The 25501-nt window shown below is 39.8% G+C and overlaps 1 protein-coding gene across 1 annotated transcript; it reads right to left on the bottom strand.

Annotated features, from left to right (window-relative positions):
- Positions 1-429: 429 nt before the first annotated feature.
- LOC121511878 (tetratricopeptide repeat protein 39C) lies at positions 430-23837 on the bottom strand. Its single transcript, XM_041790720.1, has 14 exons — positions 23254-23837; positions 19731-19779; positions 18513-18641; positions 13589-13703; positions 11169-11529; positions 10422-10590; positions 10033-10126; positions 9835-9942; positions 7720-7829; positions 7286-7409; positions 7078-7175; positions 6881-6985; positions 4913-4951; positions 430-4507 (listed from the first exon to the last, which is right to left on the bottom strand). Exons 1-14 carry the CDS (start codon positions 23397-23399, stop codon positions 4418-4420), a joined length of 1737 nt encoding a protein of 578 aa, XP_041646654.1. The 5' UTR covers positions 23400-23837; the 3' UTR covers positions 430-4417.
- Positions 23838-25501: the final 1664 nt, after the last annotated feature.

Genomic DNA, 25501 nt, shown 5'->3' with positions numbered 1-25501 from the left:
ATTTTAAGTTACATCAACATTTGATCCATGTTTTTTATGCTCTTAGATGATCATCAGGAAGCAACTGAAACAGTACAAGAAGTTTCAACTTGAACACAAGACAGCACACCTTAATGAATGAACTTACTGAAGGGAGTGGGTAATAGATTTATTGATGTAACCGGCTCACTATAGGGCCACAGGTTTTTACTGTAATTATTGCTGGGGGGCTGAGAACATTTTATAGTGGCTTCAGCCCCCCAAAAATGTCCTAGCTTCCATAACTGAAACTGGTGAAAATTATGGGAACATTATGGGTGTATTACGACCTGTAGCCTCTGCATAAGGGCACCAACCTTTATACAGCCTTCAAGTTCATTTTTAACGGAACACAGACAGACTTAAAGAAAAGCTTATTCAGCTCGATGAAGAACAATTTATTGTAGCGTAATGTGACTCTTTTGAACACCGTCATCCAACAATTCCAACAAAATATCATGACAAACAAAATTTTTCAGTGACAGAAGTATTTTGGTACAGCAGGAGGGTTACTAACATTTCACCGTTACTCGACTTGCACCGCACAGACCGCCTGCACAGCGGTCAGCTGAACATTTACAACAGTTTACATCCATCACAGCCACAGGGGATGATTACTGGCATTGTCCAGCCAGGTTTAAGAGAGAGCAAAAAAAATCCACAACTTCGAATATGGAATGAAAAACACACAGTCAATGTTGAAAACCTCTGTATCTTTTTGCTGATATTGCTTGCATGACAAATACTCTGAGTGATGTTAAGAAAAGGCAATAACCTGTACAGAATAGTTCATATGTACAGTGCTGAGACAGTTGGTTATTGTAAAATCATTGCAGTCTCTACTACTGGCAAATCCAGGATTTGTAAATCCAAATTTAAACTAAAATAGTGCTGTAAGTCAGTGATTCTCAACTGGTGGGTCAAGACCCAAAGTGGATTGCTAAAAATATATATATACAGTCATGTGCATTCGTTTTAGGCATGCAGGATTCATCATTGGGCCCAGTGTGCTACAACCCAGGGGTGGGGATGGGCGGGGGCAGAGTCAAGTGGATTCATGTTGACAGCCGTGTCCCTCAGCAGCAAAGGTCAAGCTCGATAGCATTTTTCTTTTTGTCTGGGACTTCTAATCCCCGGTGATACGCCCAGAGACCGCCGGGGTTTTTCAGGCTCTCGGGACATCCACAGCACAACCAGGGGCTTGTGGCAACACTACTACCCACCAGGATGGTACCCTTGGCTGTGCTTACTCGCCTAATCCACCCCTTACCCCGCCCTAAAGGTGTGGTCTTTCTTATTTTTCCAACAGATTACTCTCCCATGCCCCAGGTAATATGCAAGGACATCCAGATCACGACCTGGGTTGTGTCAATCCTTACTCTCCATTACATGCTTCACTTCAGCCTCAGTTTTGGCCCAACATGCCTAAAAGTTCTGCAAAGTACAGAAAATAGCAAAAAGTCTGATGTACAGAGGCCCAGAGTGGACACATGCCCATACAGATTATTTTTTCTCCATTTTCCTGTGTTAAAAAGTACATTTGTGTTTGTTTTCTCAAAATCCTGACATTTCTACACTTTATCTTGCAATAACAAAGCTACCCATGATATTGTGTTAATTTCTCAAGAGCTCTAGTAAACAAAGAAAATTAATGTTATCAAAGGAAATGAAGCAAAATAACCTATGTGAAAGCATGTTCCACCATAGCTTCTGTAATGACACACTTTTAAAAACATGTTTGTTCCACTCAAAGTCCAAGCTGCACTAAAAAATCTGTTTGGTTGAAAACTTTTTGGAATGTGGATTCTCATTTAGGAGAGGGTGGTGGGTCTTGAGGCTAGACCGGCTGAGAACCACTGCTCTAAATGACAGTTGTGAGTGCTTTTACTTAATAAATCCAAGGTTTACAATGATGGATTAATTCAGAAGCTTTTACCACCAAAACACTACTAAAATAAACCACAGTAATATATGTTATAGGCTGACATTTAGCAGCACCTTTCAAAGGTGTACAGTACCAATGTTGTGTGTGTGATAATACCTCCATGTATTTGCAGGGATGAACATAGGTGTACAGCCTTAATGTCATTGTTACCCTGCCATACCATGCATAGTGCACAGGATCAATGCCCTATTTATCTATGTAAAAACATCATAAGGGCATTGTGAAGTGTTGTGATTTCCCAATTACAGATACTAAAAATCAAAAATGTATAACTACTAGTGTTAACTCACAACAGCTGAGTTGTTACTATGTGTGATTTAAGGTGACTAGTGATTTTTAAGACTAGTGGTTTTCTTTTTTTTCAAGTAACTAAGTTTAATAAGTGGCCCCTTTTGCAATTTAACAAGCAGATATGCATACGCTTCTTTAAGGAATGTGAAAAAATCTACCACCTGTATCTTTTTAAGTTACTACTACTGAAGGGGAATATGAAAGTTCTTTTCATGTGTTGAATATTTGCTTATTGAAGGGAGGTAAAGGCATGACTGAAATCCTTCAAATACACAAGTTAATGAGGGAAACTGATCCCAGAAAGCTAATAGGTTTAGGTTATAGACTGTATAAAGAATGGACAACACAGAAGCGGGAGAAAAGTGAAGCCAAAATATTTGGAGCACCCCCTTCTGACAAGCTGTTTGTATGGGTAATAAACCCTGCCTCCTCCATGTTAACATCTGGAACATGGGTCACACTTGACATTAGAATAGATTAAGACAAAAATAGTGTATTTCTGCCTTAAAATGTAAATCTTAAACTTGCCAGGCTGTGTCAGGAAGTCATACCGGAAACTGTCATTGCTTGGCATCAGCAACATGGATGCCAAAAGACTGCTTGTTCTCCTCCAGACTTTGTTTATAGAGGAACAAGAGACAAGATGACAAAGGTGATCAGATATAGATTAATACCTGCCACAGCTTGTTTTCCCTTCTCTTGAAAATGGAAACACAACCCCATTTAAAGGCACCAAATTAAATCAGTTAAATCTTGATATGATTATGTATTTCCAAGTGAGTAGTTCTGTTTTAATTAGTTATCTCATGACAAAAATGGGAATGTGACAGCTCTGTTTACAAATGTGGCTCCTCCAAATTAGCTGACTGGAGTAGGAATCGGAGGCCAATCGTGTTGAAAATGGACCCAATGGTGCGCAAAATCCTACAGATCCTTGAGTGTCCACTTGAAGCTGACTGAAAAAGCTGAGGAGGTCACATTCAAAAACGCCTGTTTTTTCCTACAGTTAAACTGATTTACCTGGCGTGGAGGCAATCAGTATTGCAAATTACTCAGTCCTGCAGACCTTCTAGTGTTGTCTAGCCAGACAAAAAGAGTAAGAGTCTTGTGGAGTTTTGTACGGAGCTTAGAGGCTAGCCGAGCCCCTTTCCCTACTGGTTCCCAACTTTTTCTGCCAGGCTCCTTTTGGCAAATTAAAATATGTTCAAGCCTCCCACCCTTCACCATAGAGCTAATCAGATACATCTATTAATAAACTGAAAAAAAATCTTCTCACAAAGGTAGGATGTGGCAGAAGGCAGGAGTTTGGCCCTGTCCTTAATACCTACCATTGCACTGGTGAAGTCATGGGAAAATATGATCCATCATTAAGTCAAGTGTCATTAAATTTTCTTATCACAAAGTGATAAGAATTAGTTCTGCTGTGGACCTTAGCTGTTTGAGGGATCTATAGTGTTTTATCTGTAAGTTAAGTGTGTTTTGGTTAGCTTTGGTTAGAAGGCGAGGCTTTAACTGTAGTCAGTCCCTTCTGTGCATGCCTTAGCTCCAAAATTGTCAGCAGATCAACATGTCAGCATTAGTCATGGGGGGTTTGGCTTCAGTTTCCAAAGATGTGTTGTCCATACAGTCTACGTATAGTTTGGGTGCAGAGAACACTCAAAGGAACACTGACATTTGTTGAAATATGTTTGTTGTTTATCAAAGACTTTAATCAGTTTCATCTCTCTGCATCCGAGGCTAAGCCTAGCTTAGCGCTAAAAACTGAAGCGAGAAGAAACAGCTGTCTGAAACTGAAAAAAATGCACTTCCTATAAAACCTTAAGATACATCTTTATACAGGGTTATAAATTTGCTGATGAGAAAACTTACAAGTCTGTACTGATATTATAGCTCTAGAGAAGGCATATAGTTCTAGCCATAGCTAAGCTAGCAATTTCTATGTGCTTTCTCCTAAGCTAGCATGATAGGGTTTTAATATCTAGCAAAGAGATGAAACTTCATATCAGTCTGACCTGGTAACAAATATATTTCCCTACATACTGGAACAATGAAAAACACAGGAGTCAGTTTACTGGGATGTCGTACGGTTATCTGAATGTCTTTAAACTTGGTGTAAAAAGCTATTAGCATAGCTTAGGCCATTGGAGCTTCCCCATTATGGAGTCACTGAGGCACTACTTCCTTCAACGACGCCAAGGCTGAATGGATGCGCACATGAAGCCTGTTCTCAAAGTCGTAGCCTGTAAAATCCTCCTAAAACAGACGGACAGATAGATTAGATAATACATACAGACAATAGATAGATAGATAGATCGATCGATCGAGATAGATAGATAGATGGATGGATAGATGGATAGATAGATAGATGGATAGATAGATAGATAGATAGATGGATAGATAGATAGATAGATAGATAGATAGATAGATAGATAGATAGATGGATGGATGGATGGAGGGAGGGAGGGAGGGAGGGAGGGAGGGAGGGAGGGATGGATGGATGGAGGGAGGGAGGGAGGGATGGATGGATGGATGGAGGGATGGATGGATGGATGGATGGATGGATGGATGGATGGATGGATAGATAGATAGATAGATAGATAGATAGATAGATAGATAGATAGATAGATAGATAGATAGATTGGATGGATGGAATCTCACCTTTGCTTGAAGAAGCAATGATCTCCCCTTTCCAACAGTCTGGATGGCATTATGAAAAAAAGATCAGGTAAAATAAGCATGTGGTTAGAAAATACAATGCAAATCAAATTTTAAAAATAAATTGTAATTAAGACTCCCAGCTGCTTTTCTATCCATTTACGGTCCCGTTATTCCTAACGATGATGTTAGCGTGGCGGTTGTTTTCTACAAGTTTTCTTTCACTCACGGAGGAAATTGTCAAAAGTGGTTCTTCAGTTAACACATTGATATTTCTAATAAATACATTCATGTCTTCTGTGCACTTCTTGAAACAGTTCAGGAAATGGGCAGGATTGGACACGCTCATTACAGGTGTGGGTGGGAGGGGATGGTAATGGTCAGAAATCCAGCTGGAGTGGGATTAAGAAAAGAGTCCTGTGCAGGGCTCTACCAGGACCTTTTTTAAATTTCATTTCATTTTTTTAACAGTGCATGTCCTTTGAAGGGTTCTGTTTATAGTATGGTACCTTTCATAACATAGAGTGACTGAAAGATTAAATTCTAAAAAGAAACTTTAATAGAATTAACCAAAATAAGTGAAGAAGACATTAAAAGACAAGCCTATCACACTTACCACAAGTTTTTAATGTTACACCATCCAACTTTTAGAGTAGATATTGCACTTTAGCACCTATTTCTCATTGCATAACAAAGCTACCCCCTTATCCCTCTTTCAGTGGTCCAGCTGAATGCAGTAGAGGTGGGAATTACAGCTGTTTTTGTTGATTATAGATCAGTGGTTCCCAACCTTTTTCCTTTGAGCCCCCTCTACTTGCACTTAAGAAAGTTTGAGTCCCCTGGTACAGATGTGCAAAAAGTAGTGATACATTGCAGTCAAAAATTTCCATAAATTTAAATGCTTTTATTGTTTCAATCTTGATAAAGTAACCCTAAACAAGCATTTGGTCCAACTCAGAAATAGGTCGGCTCTTTTGGCTCCCAAACATCTCTTCATTTGGCACCATTCTGGTTTAGTCAAATCAGCCAAAGCCAAGCAATGTATTCTCTTATGATTTATATGTGTGCATGTATTTCTTTCGTCATTTTAATCGAACTTAGTCATATTATTCCCAGAATAACACTATTTTTCATGATGTTTGTTTCAGTGGAGTAGAGATCTTCCTTTTATATTGTTGTGTATTTAATCAAAGGGGGAAAAGGTGAGGGTGATTTACCGTAGGATCCCTGGTTTTAAAGGTCACATATCATACCCTTTACCCACTTTTAACACAATCCCCTGTGGTCTAAATACAATTTCTGCCCTGTGCTTTTGTTAAAATTTTGTGTAAAACAAGCATCAGAGGTATTAAACCATTTCTTGACAGCCTTTTATCAAAAAGCTCTGTTTTGGTGTGTGACTCTTTGAATGCAAATACTCTCCTTCTCAGCCTGCTCCTCTTTTCTGTGGGGTGTGCCAACACGAGCACAGCTGTATGTTTCCATAGCCATGGGTTGGAGATTATTTATGGGTGGAGATACCAAGCGAGGGCAGATGTTATTATAATGACTCAATCTGATTTCATGTTTTTAAGACACAGGAAGACCACGAACAAAGAACTGGTTGACTTATTTCACTTTGTGGGTCAACTGACATTCTTAATACCAAATAAATCTGCGGAAACACATAAAATTGATCTCATTTGCAATATGGGATTAAACACTGTTGATGTACTCAGGGTCCAATCTTTCATAAGATATTTTGAAACCTAAAAAACAGTTTTAAATGCCCAGATGCATACTTGCATTTCTGTTATGGTCACTACTTTAGAGACTGGCAGCGGCATTTTGAGTCCAGAAAGGTAAATATGGCTTAAATCATGAGGTGTTTGAAATACAGGAGCTTAAGCAAAATGAGTTGAGAGCATAAATGTTTTTTTCTGCGTTCTTTTGAATGAATTAAAATGTAAGCAGAGTGTGCAACAGACTGACCTCAGGTTTAGCGAGAAGTATACATCCGAGCTCGTAGACGGCGTACGGCTGAACGTATGAGTTGATCTGCCTTCCGTACTCGTCTCTTGCAGCCAGCTGGAATGCCTGCAGCACAGAGGAAAAGGTAAAAGCTATTTAAGTAACACTAAGGAGAAAAGACACTGCAGAGTCATTCAGTGCTGAATATAGACTGATACCTGAATAGCATCTCTCATATTTCCATGACATTTGTGAATGGCTCCAAGAAGGAGATGTTTCAGGCCTCTGCAGGAAGATTCATCTAAACTCTGTAACACTAAATAAACATAGAACAGAAAATTATTACACATATGATTAAGCCTTTAGAAATAATGCTGCAGCTTTCTTAGGTTATGTTGGTGAAGGATCCAGAGGGGTTTCACTTACCTTGGTTCATTATCTGCAGTTTAGTTGCGGAGCAGTTTGCGAGTGCTTTCCACAGATACAGAACTTCGATTACACCCAGAATACATAGCTCTCTGGTGGGCGAGGTTTTTCTCAATCTCTCAGCCTGCAGGTTGAATTCAGACAAAGGCAATAAACCATTGTGACACAGCTGTAAAGATTTTCTCAGGAAAGAAAGAGGGAATTGATCGGTGCAATGACTGTCTCCTATTCTATTTATGTTCCTCAAGTTTTTCAGCTGAAACTACTTAAGTGTAATGTTATGAAACTAAGACCAAACAAAAACAGAAAATGAATGTTTAGGAAAAAATAATTAAACTATTGAAAAAAGGACATTGCTGTGTGTTATGCAATAATTTCCTGCTCTGAATAAAAGAAAGGGCAGAAAAAGTGGGAAATTCTGCAGCATAACTCACCCTTTTGACAGCAAACTGCTCTATCTGGTTATTTTTCCTCTTGAACAGCTTCTGCACGTCTTTGAAAACTCCACTTGCTCCATCCAAGTCACCTGAAGCACCTTGACATACTTTTGAAAAAAAGAAACAGCTCAAGTTGTAGCACAGAAATAAGGGTAAAATCTGAATAACCTCAGGCTTTGTTCCAGGACTAGCCTCTCTGTAATTTTCTGTCTAGGTCTAGATGTATGTAGGGATTTAAATTTGTCATTGACAAGCTTCCAGAGTAAATAAGAATATATTTGTGTGCAATGGTTGTTGCATTGTCTTTGCATTTTCTATAGACTTACAAGTTAGGGCCCTAGTAAGTGTTAGCTTAAAATAAAATGCACATAAAATACACTGTGAAAAAGTTTCCCCCCCTTCCTAATTTTTTATTTTTCTGCATATTTATCACACTGAATGTATCAGATCATCCAAACAAATTTAAATCTTAGACAGAGATAATGAGAATAAACACAAAATGCAGTTTTTAAATAATTATTTTATTTACCAAGGGACAAAAAATAACTGGTTGTGCCATCATTGGTTGCAACAACTCCTAGCAAGCGTACTCTGCTCTGCCTGGCAGTCAGTCCTTTACATAATTGTGGAGGAATTTCAGCCCTGTCTTCTTTGCAGAATTGTTCAAATTCAGCCAAATTGGAGGGTTTTCTAGCATGACTGGCCTGTTTAAGGTCATGCCACAGCATCCAAATCAGATGCAAGTGCGAACATTGACTAGGCTGCTCCAAAACATTTTTTTTTTAAGCTATTCAGAGGTAGACTTGCTGGTGTGATCTGGGCAACGTCCTGCTGCATAACCCACGTGTGCTTGAGCTTGAGGTCACATACTGATGGTCGGATATTTTACTTCATGATTTTCTGGTATAGAGCAGTATTCATGCCTCCATCAATAAGGGCAAGCTGTCCAGGTCCTGATGCAGCAAAGCAGCCCCAGACCATCATACTATCTCTATGTTTGACTGTTGGAATGATGTTCGTTTTATGAAATGCTGTGTGAGTTTTATGCCTTCCAAAAATGTAAACTTTTATCTCTTCAGTCCACAGAATATTTTCCCAAAAGTCTTGGGAGTCATCGAGATATTTTTGGGCAAACCTGAGATGAGCCTTTGTGTATTTTTTTGTCAGCAGTAGTTCTGAACTCTCCCATGAAAACAGTTTTTGCCCAGTCTCTTTCTTAGTGTTGAATCATGGACACTGACTTAAACAGAGTCAAGTGAAGCTGGCAGGTCTGTAGATGTTGTTCTGGTTTTGTTGTGACCTCCTGGATGAATTGTTGATGTGCTCTTAGAGTAATTTTGGTCATTTTGGTGACTCTTGGAAAGGTTCACCATTGTTCCGAGTTTTCTCTGTTTGTGAACAATGGCTCTCACTGTGGGTTGCTAGAGTCTAAAAGCCTTAGAAAGTGTTTTTTTTTCAACCCTTTCCAGACTGACAGATGTCAGTGACTTTGTTTCTTGAATTTCTTTAGATGGCATCATGATGTGATGATTTTTGAGATCTTTAAGCCTACTTCACTTTGTCAGACAGGTTATATTTATACAGTAAAGAGGCCTGTGTGTGTGTGGAGGGGGGAATCATGTTTTCACATAGGGCCAGGTAGGTTTGGATGGCATTTTTCCCTTCAGAAATAAATCCTCACTTAAAAACCCATTTTTTTTTATTTGCATTATCTCTCTATAAAATAAAAAAGATCATTCATAATCTGAAACAATTAAGTGTGACAAATATCAAGGGAAGGGGAAAATACATTTTCACAGCCCTGTCCCCCTATTGTGGTTTCATCAACTCAAATATATTCATCTTAATGTTATGTTAACATTTGACTGCTATTGTGGGATATAAAACATGGGGAGAGGTGTAGATAAAAGATGGTTAAGGTCATTTTATCAAGAGTTTGTACTTGTTTTCTTGCAGAAACAAAGGAAAAAATCCTTCATTACAGCTGACCTCCAGAATGCCTTCTAATTTTTTTTATCAAGAGATTTCTCATAGTACACTTAAATATAACACATCTAAGTCCCTATTTACTGCATACTGTATACATATGTATGACCTCAGTGATATGCTTACCTCCAGTCAAGTATGCATAGTAGCACTGTGACCAGCGTGATTCATTCTTAAGCCTCTCAAATGACCTGAACGCATCCTCAAAATTCAGCTCTATCATGCTACACCAACCTAAGAAAAAAGACAAAATATTAAACCTGTAAAACTCTCCTTCAAAGTGTGTTCAAAGTGTACAGAATAACCTAACAATAAAACACTTACCAATCTCATAGAGACACACATGCTGGATCTCTCTTTGGTCTGATGCAAGCTCTAATGCATCATGGAAACAGGCCAGAGCGCTGTTGATATGACACTGGAGAGAAAAATAGAGACAGGACAGACAGGAAACAGTAGTTATATAAGACACACGTTATATGCAGGTGTTGAATGACAGAGTTAGATAAGTAGAGGGTGCATCACATGTTGGTGAACTTGTGAACCATTTAACACATGCTTTCTTTCTACAATAACAAGAAAACATTTATCAGCTGTTCCTTTGCTATCTGGTGTCCTAATCAAGTCAGTGTAAACAAAATAAAACATAAACATCTTCAGCAGACTCATTAAAACTTAGCTGATCTGTCACTGATTAGTGCTGATGAACATACCTCTAGCCTGTGGACCCGTCCTTTAAAGAACATGAAGAGAGAAGAGTTTGGGTAAACCACTGACTTTCTCTGCAGGATTGCTTTGGCTTCCAGTAGCCCCTCATTTGTGTCTGAGCCATCCAGAGCAAAGAAAGGCAGCACTACTGTGTGGTACCACAAGAGGGCCAACCTGGTAAACACAAATGGAGAGTCCCCTCAGTCTGATGCAGCCTCAAAGTCCAACACTAATCTGAATTAAACTGATGGTTTATACAGGGTAACATAAGGAAATACTCTGTTGTTTTCACCAATGACGATGTAGAAGGGATTTATAAAAGAGTGTGCATGTTTGACAATGCAGAAATTCCCTACTGTATGCTGGTGGTGAAGATCATTATGTGTGAGGGTGCGCTCTTGGGTTCTGTTTTGGTATTCACGGCTTTCATGACTAATACTGCATCTTCTATCTTAGAGATTTAGAGTGGCCAACAAAACAATACAGTTGCAAGTTCATTGTAAAACAAAAAATGATCTGAATGGTGAAAAAAAGTAGTGTTTAGAAAAACTAATATGGTGTAAGCAATGCCTATTACATGACATTTGATTGACCTTTTGTGCCAAACACTTCTTGTATGAGCTGTAATGCTCCATGACTTTTGTTGGACAGATTTATAGACAAAATAGAACACATACCTCAAAAATAAACATACAAAGCAATCTCTGTCTTTTCCTGTCTGTAAAAAACATCTTCAGCCTTGGCTTACTCACGTAGCTAGAGGCGCCTTCATATCTTTGCTCTCACTGGCGTACATGAGGGAGGACAGACCCTGCAGACGGTCTCCAGGGAAACCCAACAGGTTGATAATCTTCAGCAGGTGTGGTGGTACCATAGAGATGCACAGGTGGAAGAGGCCGTAGCCGAAGCTGACGGAGCCTTTGAGGCGGTCCAGGGCCTCAGCCGTCACGCCGTTCTCCACTGGTGCGTTGTGGTTGGCGTTGTCGGCGGTAAGAGACTCCTGATTGACGGAGGACCTCCGCTGACACGCCTCCTGCAGCTGGCTGATGTCACTGTGGCACTTATTGTACATTTTCCATGCCTTACGGAGAATCCAGCCTCCTTTGATATAAGCTGTTAGAGGAAAAACAGGAGATGTGTACATTAACCTTAAGCATCTTTACTTGAATGATTGCTATCAAAATTTAGTAAAGGTATTTATGTTATGGTAGGGATATTTGTTGGTGGACCAATACATTTTCAGCCACTCACATACGTTGCTTAATCTACACAGTTATATGTAGTATGATCTTATTACAAATTCAGTTTTACTACAACCCCATTTCCAAAGAAGCTGGGGCACAAAAATCTAGACTAAAACAGAATGCAATGATTTTCAGATCTCATAAACCCATATTTCATTCACAATAGAACATGAACAACATATTAGATGTTGAAACTGAGACATTTTACCATTTTATTAAAAAAAATATTAGCTCATTTTGAATTTGATGGCAAAAACATCAAAAAGAAGCAGGGAGAGGGCCATGTTTACCTTTGTGCAGCGTCCCCTCCTCTTTGAACAACACTCTGTAAACATCTGGGAAGTGAAGGGGCCAACTGCTGGAGTTTTGGGAGAGGAATATTGTCCCATCTGGGTCTAATGTAGGATTCTAGCTGCTAAAAAGTCCTGGGTCTTCTTTGCTGGATTTTTTGTTTATCATGCAGCAAATGTTGGAAAGGTCTGGACTGTAGGCAGGCCAGTTCAGCACTTAGACTCTTCTACTGTGAAGCCATGCTGTTATGTTGGATATGGTACGTGGTTTAGCATTGTCTTGCTAAAATAGTCAAGGCCTTCATTGAAAGAGACGTTGTCAGATGGGAACATATCACTGGCATTGGGCCAATACCATGTATCTCCAAAATCACCACTTTTAGAAGGAATGAAAAACACTTTATTTTTCTAATTAATTTAACACTGAATAGTCATAGTAGGCATCTTTTTGACACTTTCTGTTGTTTTGAAATTGGTTAAAACCCAAAGAGAGATGTAAAGGGTGACCAACAGCACTGATCTATGAAATAAAAATAAATATCATGATGGCACCTTTCCAGATGTGTAAGCTGCCCACACCATAGGCACTAGTGAAGCCCCAGTTCCATAGATGCAGGCTTTTGAACTGTGCGCTGGTAACAGGCTGGATGGTCATGGTGTTCGTGGTTTACGAAAAGAATTTCACATTTTGATTCCTCTGACCACAGAACAGTTTTCCATTTATCCTGAGTCCTTTATTAAATGAGCTTTGGCCCAGAGCAGAAGTTTCTGGATGGTACTCGCATATGGCTTCCTTTGCATGATAAAGCTTTTACTTGCATTTAGCAATTGTGAAGAAGTGTGTTGACAGACGATGATTTCTGACAAGTATTTCTGAGCCTATGCTATGATTTCCAGGACAGAATCATGCCTGTTTTTAATGCAATGCTGCCTGGGGGCCATGCAATACTAAGTCTTCGTAAATTTATATTGAAGGGCTGTTTTTTTCTGAAATTGTTCTGCAATGTTTAGATGCAGTTTTTTTTTTTTGCAGATTGGGGAACGTCTGCCCATCTTTACTTCTGAGAGACTCTGCCTCTCTAAAATGCTCCTGTTATACCCAGTTATGTCACTGAACTGTTGCCAGTTAACCTAATCAGTTGCAAAATGCTACTCCAGCTGTTTCTCATCAGCACCATTTACTTTTCCAGGCTTTTGTTGCTCTGTTACTTCTTTTGTTTTAGATATGTTGCTGCCATCAAATTAAAAATACGATATTATTTTTCAAGAAAATTGTGAAATGTCTCATTTTCAACATCTGATATATTGTTTATGTTCCAATGTGAATAATGATTTATGACATTTGTAAATATTTGCATTCTGCTTATTTTTATGTTTTACACAGTGCCCCAACTTTTTTGGAAATGGAGCTCAACATTAACCATGGAGAGCATTTTTAATTTTATTTAGATCATCTGCTCAATGCAACACTTCATATATCTTCATCTCGTCTTCTATTGTTACAGCAGAACAAAGTGTTTACATCAGGTCTATATTCTGCACAGAGACAACAACATGATTACATAATGCCTTGAATGCTGGTTGCCATGGGAAACAGACATAAAGGGTCACAGTCTTTGTGGGTTTAGATTTTATTACCTGAAAGTTCCTGCTTGACGAAGGAGAGCACGGCAAGGTACACTTGACAGTCTGCAACGATGATCTGTCTCTGCAGGCGGTCGACTACAACCACGCCTGACCTCTGAGAGTCCATCTGGAACACAGACATGCAGAAACCATCATATAAATATGCTTTAGACCAAGGAGATTAAACCACCTCAATGAGACCAGTAGAAATGTTTTACCCCATTTTGATTGACCAAACACCCTGCCAACAAAGAAAATAAATATGAACAGAATCATGCAATTATTCAAATTACACATCTTCATTCATGCAATGTTTGAGCTAGCTGTAATATCCCAGAGTGCACTGCATAAAATTTGCAGCCTACATGTGAATCTGCAGGCCTGTCCTGAATCGCTCCCAACACTTCCTTACCTGAACACATTTTGCCGTTCTTGTTCTTGTCTTTTAGAAATTTCCACCACACTAACCAACAGAACTCTCTGTTGTATTTCAGCTTCAGTCATTATCTGGACATTTTTCAAACAGTAAGCATTATCAAAGAATATTTTGTGATAACTACTGATATCGATTCATGTGGAAATCCAATAAAAGTGATGGCCGCCAAAAGAAAAGAGTGCTTTAACAGTGGCTCTACTCCTCACTCAGTTTGTTGATTACATTTTTTCTGAAGCTCTAATTGAATCAGTGAAGGGGGTTGGCATGATCTCACCGCTGCCTGCATCATTAGGACTGATGTCGAGGATTTGATATGTGAAAAGTGGTCTGTTGCGGCTGCCAGTTACTGTGCCTAGAAAAACCATTCAGCCCCTTGGATGTTTTATCCTTTTACTGATTTTATACATCAATCATTGTCAAAATAATTTCAATGTTTTTTACAACAAAATTCACACAACAACCTCTTCAATGCCAAAGTGAAAACAGATTTTTGTAAAGTAATGCCAATTTTAAAAATATGTAATGTAAAATAAGTAATTGCATAAATATTCACCCACTTTAAAGAGACAGACCTAATTCAACAGAGGTCCAGCCAATCAGCTAGTAGTCTCACAATTAGTGAAATGGGGATCACCAGATTGCATTGAATGTGTCTCAGATGATTGTATTATAAGGACACCTGTGCCTGGAAGGTCCAGTCACTGGTGAATCAGTATTCCTGGCTACTATTACACCACGGAGACAAAAGAACGCTCCAAGCAACTCGGAGAAAAGATTATTGAAAAGTTTAAGTCAGGGGATGGAAGACATGGAGGGGTTATGACACATGTGTAAGTCTGCCTAGATCAGGCCGTCCTCACAAGCTGAGTGACTTTGCAAATAGAAGCCTTAAGAGAGAGGCCACCAAGACACCTATGACTATTCTGAAGGAGTTACAAGCTTCAGCAGCAGAGATGGGAGAGACTTTGTACACAACAGCTGTTGCCCGGGTTCTTTACCAGTCAAAGCTTTAAGGAGAACAGCAATGAGAAAGTCACTGTTGACTAAAACTCAGATTAAATCTTGATTTGGAGTTTGCCAAAAGGCATATGGGAGACTCCATGGTCAAGTGAAAGAAAGTATCTTTGGTCTGATGTAATCAAAATGGTGCTTTTTGGCCATCAGACACAATGCTGAATTTGGCAACACCAAACACTACACATTACCACAAACACACCATCCCCACTGTGAAACACAGTGGTGGTAGCATCATGCTGTGGGGATGCTTCTTGACAGATGGTCCTGGAAAGCTTGTAAAAGTACAGGCTAAAATATAGGAACATCCTGGTGGACAATCTTATTCAGTCTATAGGAGACCAACTGCGTGGGAGAAGATTTATGTTTTAGCAAGACAATGACCTGAGCATAAAGTGAAAACTAAACAGAAATAGTTTAAAGACAACAAGGTGAATGTTCTGATAGAGAATTTGTGGCTGGACAGGTTGCACAATCCCCGTGTAACCTGACAGAGCTCGAGTAGTTTTGCAAAGAAGAATGGAGTAAAATTGCAGTGTCCAGATGTGCAAGCCTGACTGATACCTATCCACACAGACTCACTGCTGTGATTGTAGCCAAAGGTGCATCTACTAAATACTGACGTGAAGGCAGGGAATATTGGGTGACATTTTATTGGGTGTTTTAACACTGCATTGCATTGAGATAATGCAAATAAAAACATTACATTGCATTGTTACAGAGCTGTAACAAAACCTCATCATTACACTCTGAGACATTCAGACTGATACCAGGACCTTGTCCACATCTGTCAATTTATAATGCATTTTGGCATCGCTAGATGGTGAAGGAACACAGACCAGAGGGAGCTTCTAATACACATACAGTCAGACATAATTCAGTCATACTGAACTGGGATATTAAGACCAAAGGGGACTGTAATAAGATGTAGAAAAGGTGTGTCATATGTGTCACCTTTAATTCTAAATCACTGTGAATACACTGTGTTACCGTTCTCTATTTGATCTAAAGGTGATTATAAATTACTTTATAAAAGACACTTTTATCAACTGCAGCACCAAATGTAGGCCTATAGTATTGCTGTGTGTTTTTAAAATTAATTATATCAATAATCTTGCTGCCAAGCTTTGTTAAGGAAAAGAAAAGAAAGAACACATCATTCCTGTTCTATGTTTTCAGGATTAACTTTCTGTTTTTTACTTTTTTACAGGCTATTAGTTAAGTAGAACCAGCCTTTGTTACTAAGTCCTTGTTTTCTAATCATTATCCTCTTAGATTTTCTGCACAAAATCAACAGCTCAGCCCTTTTTATTAACTTCTTTTTGTATTTCGCATTTGTTTGGATTTGTTCTTTTGCACTAAGAGTTCCTCTTGCAGTGTGAGATGCTATAATAAATGCAGACCCTCGCTGGTCTGGATGTATTCCTGCATGTTCTGAGACCCAGGCTGGCAGGGTGGTGAGAGGCACCGGCTGATCCATGAAAGAGTCTGAGCAGTCGTGGAAAAAGAGAGGCTGAACGGGACCATGTGGCTGAGACAGCAGTGGACATGGATAAGGTGGGAGAACATTAGGCAGAACAGGATCACCTGATTGTACATCATGCAGGCAGACTTTCACCGAGTCCAGTTCCTTGTCCCCGCTGTTTACAATGTTCCACCTAGTCCTGTTAACCTTCATGCCTAGAGCAAGATTGAGATACCTGCCCACCGTGCTTTGGAAAAAGATACCTGGAACATCTCATCAACAGCTTCCCAAAAGCCCTTGGAGGCGGGCGCTACCGCTGGTGATATGACAAGGTACTCAAGGCTGTTGCTGAGACACGGCCATTAGCTCAGGGAGACACCAGCATGTGCCCAACAAGCCCATCATCTTCATCAGAGCTGGAGAAACATCCTGTCCAATACCAAAAGCAAAGACTGCTGGAACTGACTGTGCTGTTGGAAAAACACTGAAGAAGCCAATGAGAGGAAGAGGGCAAAATACCAAGAGCTGGTGGATAGAGGCTGTTTGGTCCTAGAAGTGAGCCTATAGAAGTTGGCTGCAGAAGATTAGTAGGATGCTTGTTTAGCTTAATTCTACACCTACTGAGCATCACAGGTACAGCCAAGACAAGGGCCGTCCAAGCTTTAAGCGAAGCCAAAGAGAAAGCACTAGATGGCTTTGGATCAAAAGGGCAGATCTGTGGGCTGTTTCTGCTGGGCTGCAAGTCTGGGCCTTGATCAACCCAAGCTGAGTGTCTGATGTTGGTGACCCGAAAGTCCCTGCACATCCAGAAGATGTATCTTACACAGATTTAAAAAATAGGCATTAAAAGAATTGGATTTCATGAAATATTAAAAATGACTTAGGCTGGCTACATACGAGATGATCTTTAAATCTTAACTGATTAAAAACAGGTTGGAGACCTAGAACATAAGAACAATTTCATTTTTTTAACATCATAAGCCTCGGAAGGCACACACTGGGTGATTCTGTCAGATCTCAAGCGATTGTAGAATAAAGACACCAGTTTCTGGTAGGTCCAGTCACTGGTTAATTTAGAATTCCTAGCTACATTACACCATAGAGACAAAAGAACACTCCAAGCAACTCAGAGAAAAGGTTATTGAAAGTTTAAGTAGAGGCTCTGAACATCTCCCAGAGTTTAGTTAACCCATCATCAAGAAATGGAAGGAAAATGGCACATGTGTAAATCTGCCTAGATCACGTTGCCCTCAAAAACTGAGTGACTGTGCAAGAAGGAGTCTAGTGAGAGAGGCCACCAAGACACCTATGACTACTCTGAAGGAGTTACAAGCTTCAGCAGCTGAGATGGAAGAGATTCATACAACTGCAACATGCAGCTGCCACCCATGTTCTTCACCAGTCAAAGCTTTATGAGAAAAAGTCACTGGTGAAGAAAACTCAGATTAAATATTAGTTTAGAGTTTGCAAAACGGCCTGTGGGAGACTCCATGGTCAAGTGAAAGAAAGTTCTTTGGTCTGATGAGACCAAATGGTGCTTTTTGGCCATCAGACAAGACGCTGTGTTTGGCGACACTAAACACTGTACATCACCACAAACACACCATCCACACTGGGAAGCACGGTGGTGGCAGCATCATGCTGTGGGGATGTTTTTGATCAGTCTGCAAGACAACTATCGCTTGGGAGAAGATTTATTTTTCAGTAAAACAATGACCTGAAGCATTACAGAGCAAGCGACATAGAAATGGTTTAAAGACAACAAGGTGAATGTTCTGGAGTGGCCATGTCAAAGCCCAGACCTCAATCCAATAGAGAATTCAGGGCTAGGCTTAAAAAAGGACCATTCAACCCTGATTCTCTGTGACACCTCACAGAGCTTGAGCAGTATTGCAAAGAAGAATAGAGTAAAATTGCATCTATATTGTAAATTGCATCACAATTGTTAAATTTTCAGTGGACTGAAAAGTTTGGGCCTCAATGTGATATGTATTTTGAACCATCCATGGTTTTGTACTCACACTTTTCTTAATTTTATTCCTAATTGTCTCGATGACTCCGGCGCTGTCGCTCTCACACAGTTTCTCTGTGGTCCTCAAGTCATCACAGGCCATCTGCATCTTCTCCTCCTCAAAAGTCATCATAGCATTCTGCAAAACAATACAAACATTACAGTTTATCCAGAATATATCATTAAAAACAACCGATATATTGTATTTTTGGCTGTACTGCTCAGATTCAGGCTAAGAATCAGCTTTATTAGCTAGGCATCTTTACAAATAGAAGGATTTTGATACTGGTTTTTAATGCTATCAGTATCTTTAAAGAAAAAAAGGCAATATTAAACACTGATATAAAACTGTCTTGTTCAACAGAGCAGATTTCATCTTAAGCTGGCTTACAATCCCAAAGATCTTGTAAGAGGAGGGAAGGAGTGTTATGTAACAGACTTAAAAAGGACAAAGGACTCTTGTGCTTAACAATGAATGGGGAACACAGTGACATCTGTACAGCTGTGTGTTTGGAATTAGAGCGATCCGATACTGTTATAATGAGGAAATCTTTACTGAAATGTTGCTGCAGGGTCCACTTGAAGCAGAGGGGAAATAAGACACAAAATAGTGGGTATTTCCCTTTAAGAATTACTGATTTAAAAAATAACATAGAGTCAGATTCAAGTGGCATTTACAGAAGATTTTTTGTGGATTGACATTTTGTATTTTGTTGTATTACTGAGGCCTTATCTCCATTTATGCTGCATTAAACTCCCCTCTGTGCAACGTGCATGCCCACCATGTTGGTCAGATGTCACCACCCCCACTCCCTTCAGGGCCATTTTGCATCCGAGGGTCAGAGGATGACATCATCTCGGTTTTCATGGTATGTGGCTGCTGTTCTGGGGGGCTGTACAGTGCTTGTGTGATCACCACGCTGTGAAAAATCTCCCTCTCCCCCTCGCAGTGATGTTCCCAGTGTTACAGTAATGTGCTGTTCTTTGAGAGGAAGATGCATCCATTATGTTAATGGACGGAAAAGGATGCAGAGGATGCCAGCGGTGACAATGAGGAGAACAGTTTGACAGATTGGGTTATTTCTGGTCTTCACATTGGGCTACTTATGAGCTATGACTTTATTGCTGGACTCTTACTCTGCTGCAATTTTATGAATCACTGCTCTGCTGTTTCTTCAGCTGATATTTCTGTTGACATTTCTTTGACCGCAGCGAAGATGAAACTCACCAGAAAACTGACAAAACTGGCTCCAAAGCTCATCAGTGGACTCTGGGTCCTATTGAGAAAAAAGGGGGGAAAAAGATAAAGTCAGTGAAGTACAACAGAAATAAACGTAGTCTTTCTTTCTTAATACAAGACCATAGAAAAATCAGTGCATTTTCTACCAACACTACTCAAAAATTAACTAAAAATATCACAACTAGGCAACACAGACAAATCTATATAAGCTACATTTACCAAAAAAAGAAGAATTTATATTTGTCATGATACCAAGATTTAAACTTGGATTGATTCCAAATGAAACAAACAATATTGGTATCAATTTAGCCTGTGGCAAAAGCTGCATTTTATGTTCAAAAGTATTTAGCCACCTGACCATTACACCAACAGGGACTGTAATGACACTGTAATCAAATACATGCACTCTAATCTGGAGTTGGTCCCCGTTTGCAGCTATAACAGCTGCTTTCCACAACATTCTGGATTGTTTTTATGGGAATTTGTTCCAATTCATTTATTCTGTTGGCCATTTATGAGAAAAGGCGCTGATGTTAGACGAGAAAGCCTGGCTTGCAATCCAACCAAAATACCGTTGTAGATTTGACGTTTTCACTTAATTTGGTGAACTGGTGGAGAGCAGTTTTAATGTACTGTTTATTAAAGTGCTGCCTCTTGTGTCTGATTGTCTCTAAGCCAGCTAATGGCTGAAAATAAACTCTGCCAACAGCTGCTGAACCTCAAACAGTGCTGAAAGTGTAAAAAAAAAAAATGACAAAGTATTGTGATTTGGTGATAACTTGAGCCAAAAAAAATCTTATTCTACAGCCAGTCTAAAATAATGACTGTGACATTGAGAGGTAAAATTGTCAATAATATGGGATCATTTTATACTTTATAGTTAGAAAGCTAAATTTATCTCTGCTCATGAAAAACTAAAGCGTAATTGATAACAAGAATGCACTTCTGACACCAAACAGCCTGTAAAATCTTCTGCTCCCCTTGTTAGAAGAACATAAACTCTGTCTGAAGTTGGAAGCTTCATTCAGACGAGGCTAGGTTGAAACTTATAGCTGGGTGAGGGCCTGTGTGTTCTGAGGTTAAGTTGTAGGTTTCACTCAAACCATCTAAAATCATCATGAATATGAATGATTCACACACTGGCCTTTTGGTAAAAAGATGTGTTTCGGGCTGTTGTTCATCTTCAAACGATGAAAACAATTGAAATTGATGTTTTTTTTTTTTTTGTTTTGTTTTTTTTGATAGCACTATGGTACTATCTGGGCAAGTAGAAGGGTTGTCATGAGCCCCTGTTCATGTTGTGGATGTACCAAGGGCCCAAAAATAGCCTGTGGTCTCTGGGCATATCTCCAGAGGTGAAAAAAGCAATGCCATTGAGCTTGACCTTGGCTGCAGAGTAACACACGTGTGTCGAGCTTGACCTTGCCCCCCCTTCCAACCCTGGTTGTGGCACAGCAAGCTAAATGAAGAAATGCCATCAAGTTCTGATAAAACTGGCGCTTTAGCAGCATCCACGCTAATCTCTTTCTCCATAATTACGTATGATGAATTACGTTATGTACGTTACGATTCTGCTGCGCCTGAATGTACTGCCCCTCGTCGCTGATTGGTCCTGTCACTTTCTAACCGGGCCCAAACGGTTCAGATGGGAGCTTTGCAATATGGATTTGCCAGTGAAAAACAAGGAAACGGGCATATCCATCTGCTTTGCAAGGTTAGTCTTTATTTGAAAGAGATCTATTATTCATCACAGAGTTCAGAGTTGTTTGCCCTTTTATTTGTCTGCTTAGTATTCTTTATGATAAAAAAATAATGTGTATTTATCTGTCTTGATATTTGTTTCAGCTAAAATGAGTTTTGAAATATCGATACATCAGATATTGGAAAAAATCCAATATTCATTTGCTTTCATATTTAATTCATCCTCCAGTGCTGTCACTAAAATTTTGATTGCAAAAGAGGAAACGAATAATAAAAACACAAAATGAGTGTGCGTGGTATAGTGCATGGCTGTGTTCAGTCTAAGACAGGAAATATCCAATAATCACAATCAGTACAGTAAATAACTTCAAAGAGCTAACTTTTGTGATAAAGCAAAAGTGCATCATTAAATATGCTCCTTCAGTTTAAGTATTTCCTTGCTCTGTATTTGGTGTCCACCATAAGATATTTGCAATCAAATAAAAAACAGAACTACATCAGCAAACCCCAAACAGGCAGGTAAATAATAACTTGATAAAATAAGTGTCTGAAGAGGGCTAGACTAAGCAGTGAATAGTTTTTTTTTAATATTCTGGTGACACTGGTGCATTGATGGAAATATTGTCACGCCTTGGGTCTTTGATTACAATTTCATCAGTCTTTTAGAATCATAAATCAGAGCCAGTCTTCAGCCTGTCAGTGGGAGGACCAGCTGGACAGACAACCCAGGGGAATAGACCCACTTCACTGATTAACAGGCTTTATGTGCACAGAAGGCACGTTTTTAACATGCAGGGTGTATTTAAGTAAACTAATCAGTTTTGCTAGTGCTCTGAATTCCAACTGCAATTTTCTTGCAGGTAACTTCCACTCTTGCAGAAAAAAACAGGCCTAGGGAACAACATACACAGTGGGCAGCAATACATTGAGTTTTTAAGATTTTTTTTAAACTTGATTAAGAGTAAGACAGTGGAATAAAGTTAAAAAGTAAAAAAAAAAAACTAAAAAAAATAAAAGTAATATACTTATTAACCACAAGATGATCTGTTTGAAATGTTTAGTCTAAATGGGGAATAAAATTTTTATTCATTTTATTTAATATAGGGAACATTTACCTCACATTGTATATTTTATTATATTACACACATCATATATTGATGGTGTTTGGTAGCATAGCAGTAGAAGTCCTGGACATCCATTATTGGGTAATTTGTTGCTAAAATATATAAAGAAAAGCAGGCTAACTCCTACATACTACAAATATTGCACACAAATCTTGGCAAAATATAGAAAAGGTGATGAAGTTACAAGAAATGAAGATTTCCCTTGCTTCCACCTACTTATACAAATAATGCCAGTGTATTCATGCAATTTAGACCATGCTCGCTCCAGTTGGTTATTATTAAGCTTCTGCTAAGCTTTTGATGCCATGATCATCAAAATAGTGATGATTTGATCATTCTTAAAACACATTATACATTAAGCTATAAGAAAATGTTGACAACTACAATATATGGTCATGTTATAGGTGTTTTGTACAATTTTGACAGTGTTATGAACAATTTGTGCTCATTACAAATGAAGATGTGCCAATACTGAATGTCTAGGACTTGCATTTGTGTTGCCATGGTATCAGACAGGTATCAAAACTGCTGGATTTTTACTGTAATCATATCCACGTTTATAATTCTGGGTATGTGACAAACATATCTCGCATTGCCATTCAGCTAAAACATACTGAGACAGGATTTTTGGTCCATAACACCCAGGCCTCACACAGAGCATTAAAGCAACAGCTCCTAATAATTACCTGTATCTCTTGAAGAGCTCGTCGCTCTCCTTAAATCCATTGTTGAGCAGCATGTTGATGCCCTGCAGGGCCATCTCAGCATCATCTATGTGCTCTGCCTTCTCCTCCACCTGCTGCTGCTGCTGGGACTGCTCGGGACCCGCCATTGTTTGGACCACTACACCTCTGTGGCTGCTGATGGGCTGAACCGATGCGTCTTCGAAACAGATCTGAGTGTGATACTTCTCCAAAACAAACCCGCATTGGTTTATTTCCACTGATAAAGGAGGCCTATTCAAACCGAGACGCGCCTTTCTTCGGCTTCAAACAATAAAGACAGAGAGCAGCTTCTGCAGGCTCCAGACGTCTGTGCACCCCAGGGAGAGATAGATAGGCCACTGATGCCCAGATGGGCTCCAAACAGTCGGTGCTTCAACGATTCACAGCTTTCATCCTAGTTGTAGGCAGCAGAGCTCTGCTCGCTAATAAACCAACACGCCGTGATTTGCCTCTAAATCAGCCATCCGTCCGTGTTTGTTAACCCCTGCGTCTCTGTGGCGTGCGGCAGCATCCGACGCATTACATAACCAGGATCCAAGCGGCTGACTGTGTGGCTCTTCCAGTCCCACGTAATGCACTCGTCAAACGGCCTGGCGTCAGAACGCAGCGCGTTTCGCCGGGAGGATGGAAGGAGGATGAGGCCCGGTGAGGCGAAGCTGCATCCTGTCAGTTTTCATCCACTCACAATCCCTCCACACCCGCAGGATCCAGCCTTAGACCCCGCCCCCTTTTTAGACAGGCAGCCAATGAGAGCACAGAGAGAACAGCATGCAGATACACATGACAGGCAGGTGAAGAGAGTCAGGCAGAGATGCAGATAAACGACATTCCTCTTTTTTGTTCTGAAGCAGGTTATTGTTGTTGCTCATCTGCTTTGATATGAGCCGGGATTTTTTAAAGTGAAACATACTGACCTCATGTTCTCATTTAAAATTTCCAAAATAATTCTCTTACCATGCTTTTTTTCAAGATTTATTTTGGGGCTTTAATGCCTTTAAGGCACTCATTCCTAAAGTCTGGGTCGGGACCCATGGTTGGGTCGCAGGAATGGTGTTTTCTGGGGTCACCAGAATTTATTACATTATACATATTATAGTCAAGTGGGAGCTCCACTAACCTTACACGCCTGAATGACTCTCAAATATCCACTGCATGGATGTATTTCACATTCATCTGGAAAAGCTCCCAAAGAAAGCGTTTAGGAAGGGCAGGACTTTTCAAAAATTCTTGGAAGGTAAATGGAGGAAAGTCCTGTCTGTCACAGTCATGACGGGCCAATCAGAGCAATAAGAGAAAAATGAAGTTGTACAGCTTGAGCTGATAGGCAACTGCTGCCGTAAATCGTTAATGGCAGAGCTTCTCGTGAGTAAAATTGTTGCTGAGGCCACTTGGGGGTGTGCAAAAATGTTGTCTCTACCAGGACAAGCTTTTAGTGTGTCTCTTTGCTCTTGTTCAAAAACGAACTGTGGTCCAGTTCTGATTAAACTGCAGTTTTCCTACAGGTACAGCCAAGCTAATAGCTACAGCTGCAGCTATTGGATACACCAGCAAACCCCACCCATAACGATCGCAAACCCATGCCCAAGCAGACCGGGAGGGAAAGAGGGAAAACATCTGTCAGGAAGAGTTTTCAGTGTTGCTCTCTGTCCTTGTTTTAATGAAGAAATGTTGTCCATTTCTTCCAAAGCTGCTGCTGTGGCTAAGTCTGAGCTAATCACTCCACTAGCGGCCATTGTATACAAGCACTCACACAAAAATAAACCCTTTATCCTGTAACTTTCACAAAGCAGGTAGGAAGCAGGTTGACAGAAGAGAGAAAACACCTTTAACATCATGAAAAACTTTAAGTGTTGTTCTTATTCTTTCTTCCATGCAGAAACATGGTCAAGTTTTGGTAAAACTGATGCTATACTAGAGCTATATCTGAGCTAATAACCACACTGGAGGCAGCCTTTTCAAACGGCTTTGAGCCCAGCTACACCACCTCATTCTCCTTAAATGATGCTGATTGGTCCAAACAGTATTTGGTTCAGCAAAAACATTGTGGATTTGACTTTTTAAGATGGATTTGCCTGATGACAGAGATAGAGTCTGGCAAATCCATACTGCTTTGCAAGGTTAGAGCTCCACCCTATCCCACTAAACCATAGTTATAACCATAGTAAAACACAAAACAAGGCTCTACCAGCGACAGGATGAAAAAAACACA

The sequence above is a fragment of the Cheilinus undulatus genome, linkage group 7 (assembly GCF_018320785.1).
Source record: "Cheilinus undulatus linkage group 7, ASM1832078v1, whole genome shotgun sequence".
In the NCBI taxonomy this organism is placed as follows: Eukaryota; Metazoa; Chordata; class Actinopteri; order Labriformes; family Labridae; genus Cheilinus; species Cheilinus undulatus.
The sequence above is the reverse complement of the archived record's forward strand: the minus strand, read 5'-3'. Positions and strand labels throughout refer to the sequence as shown.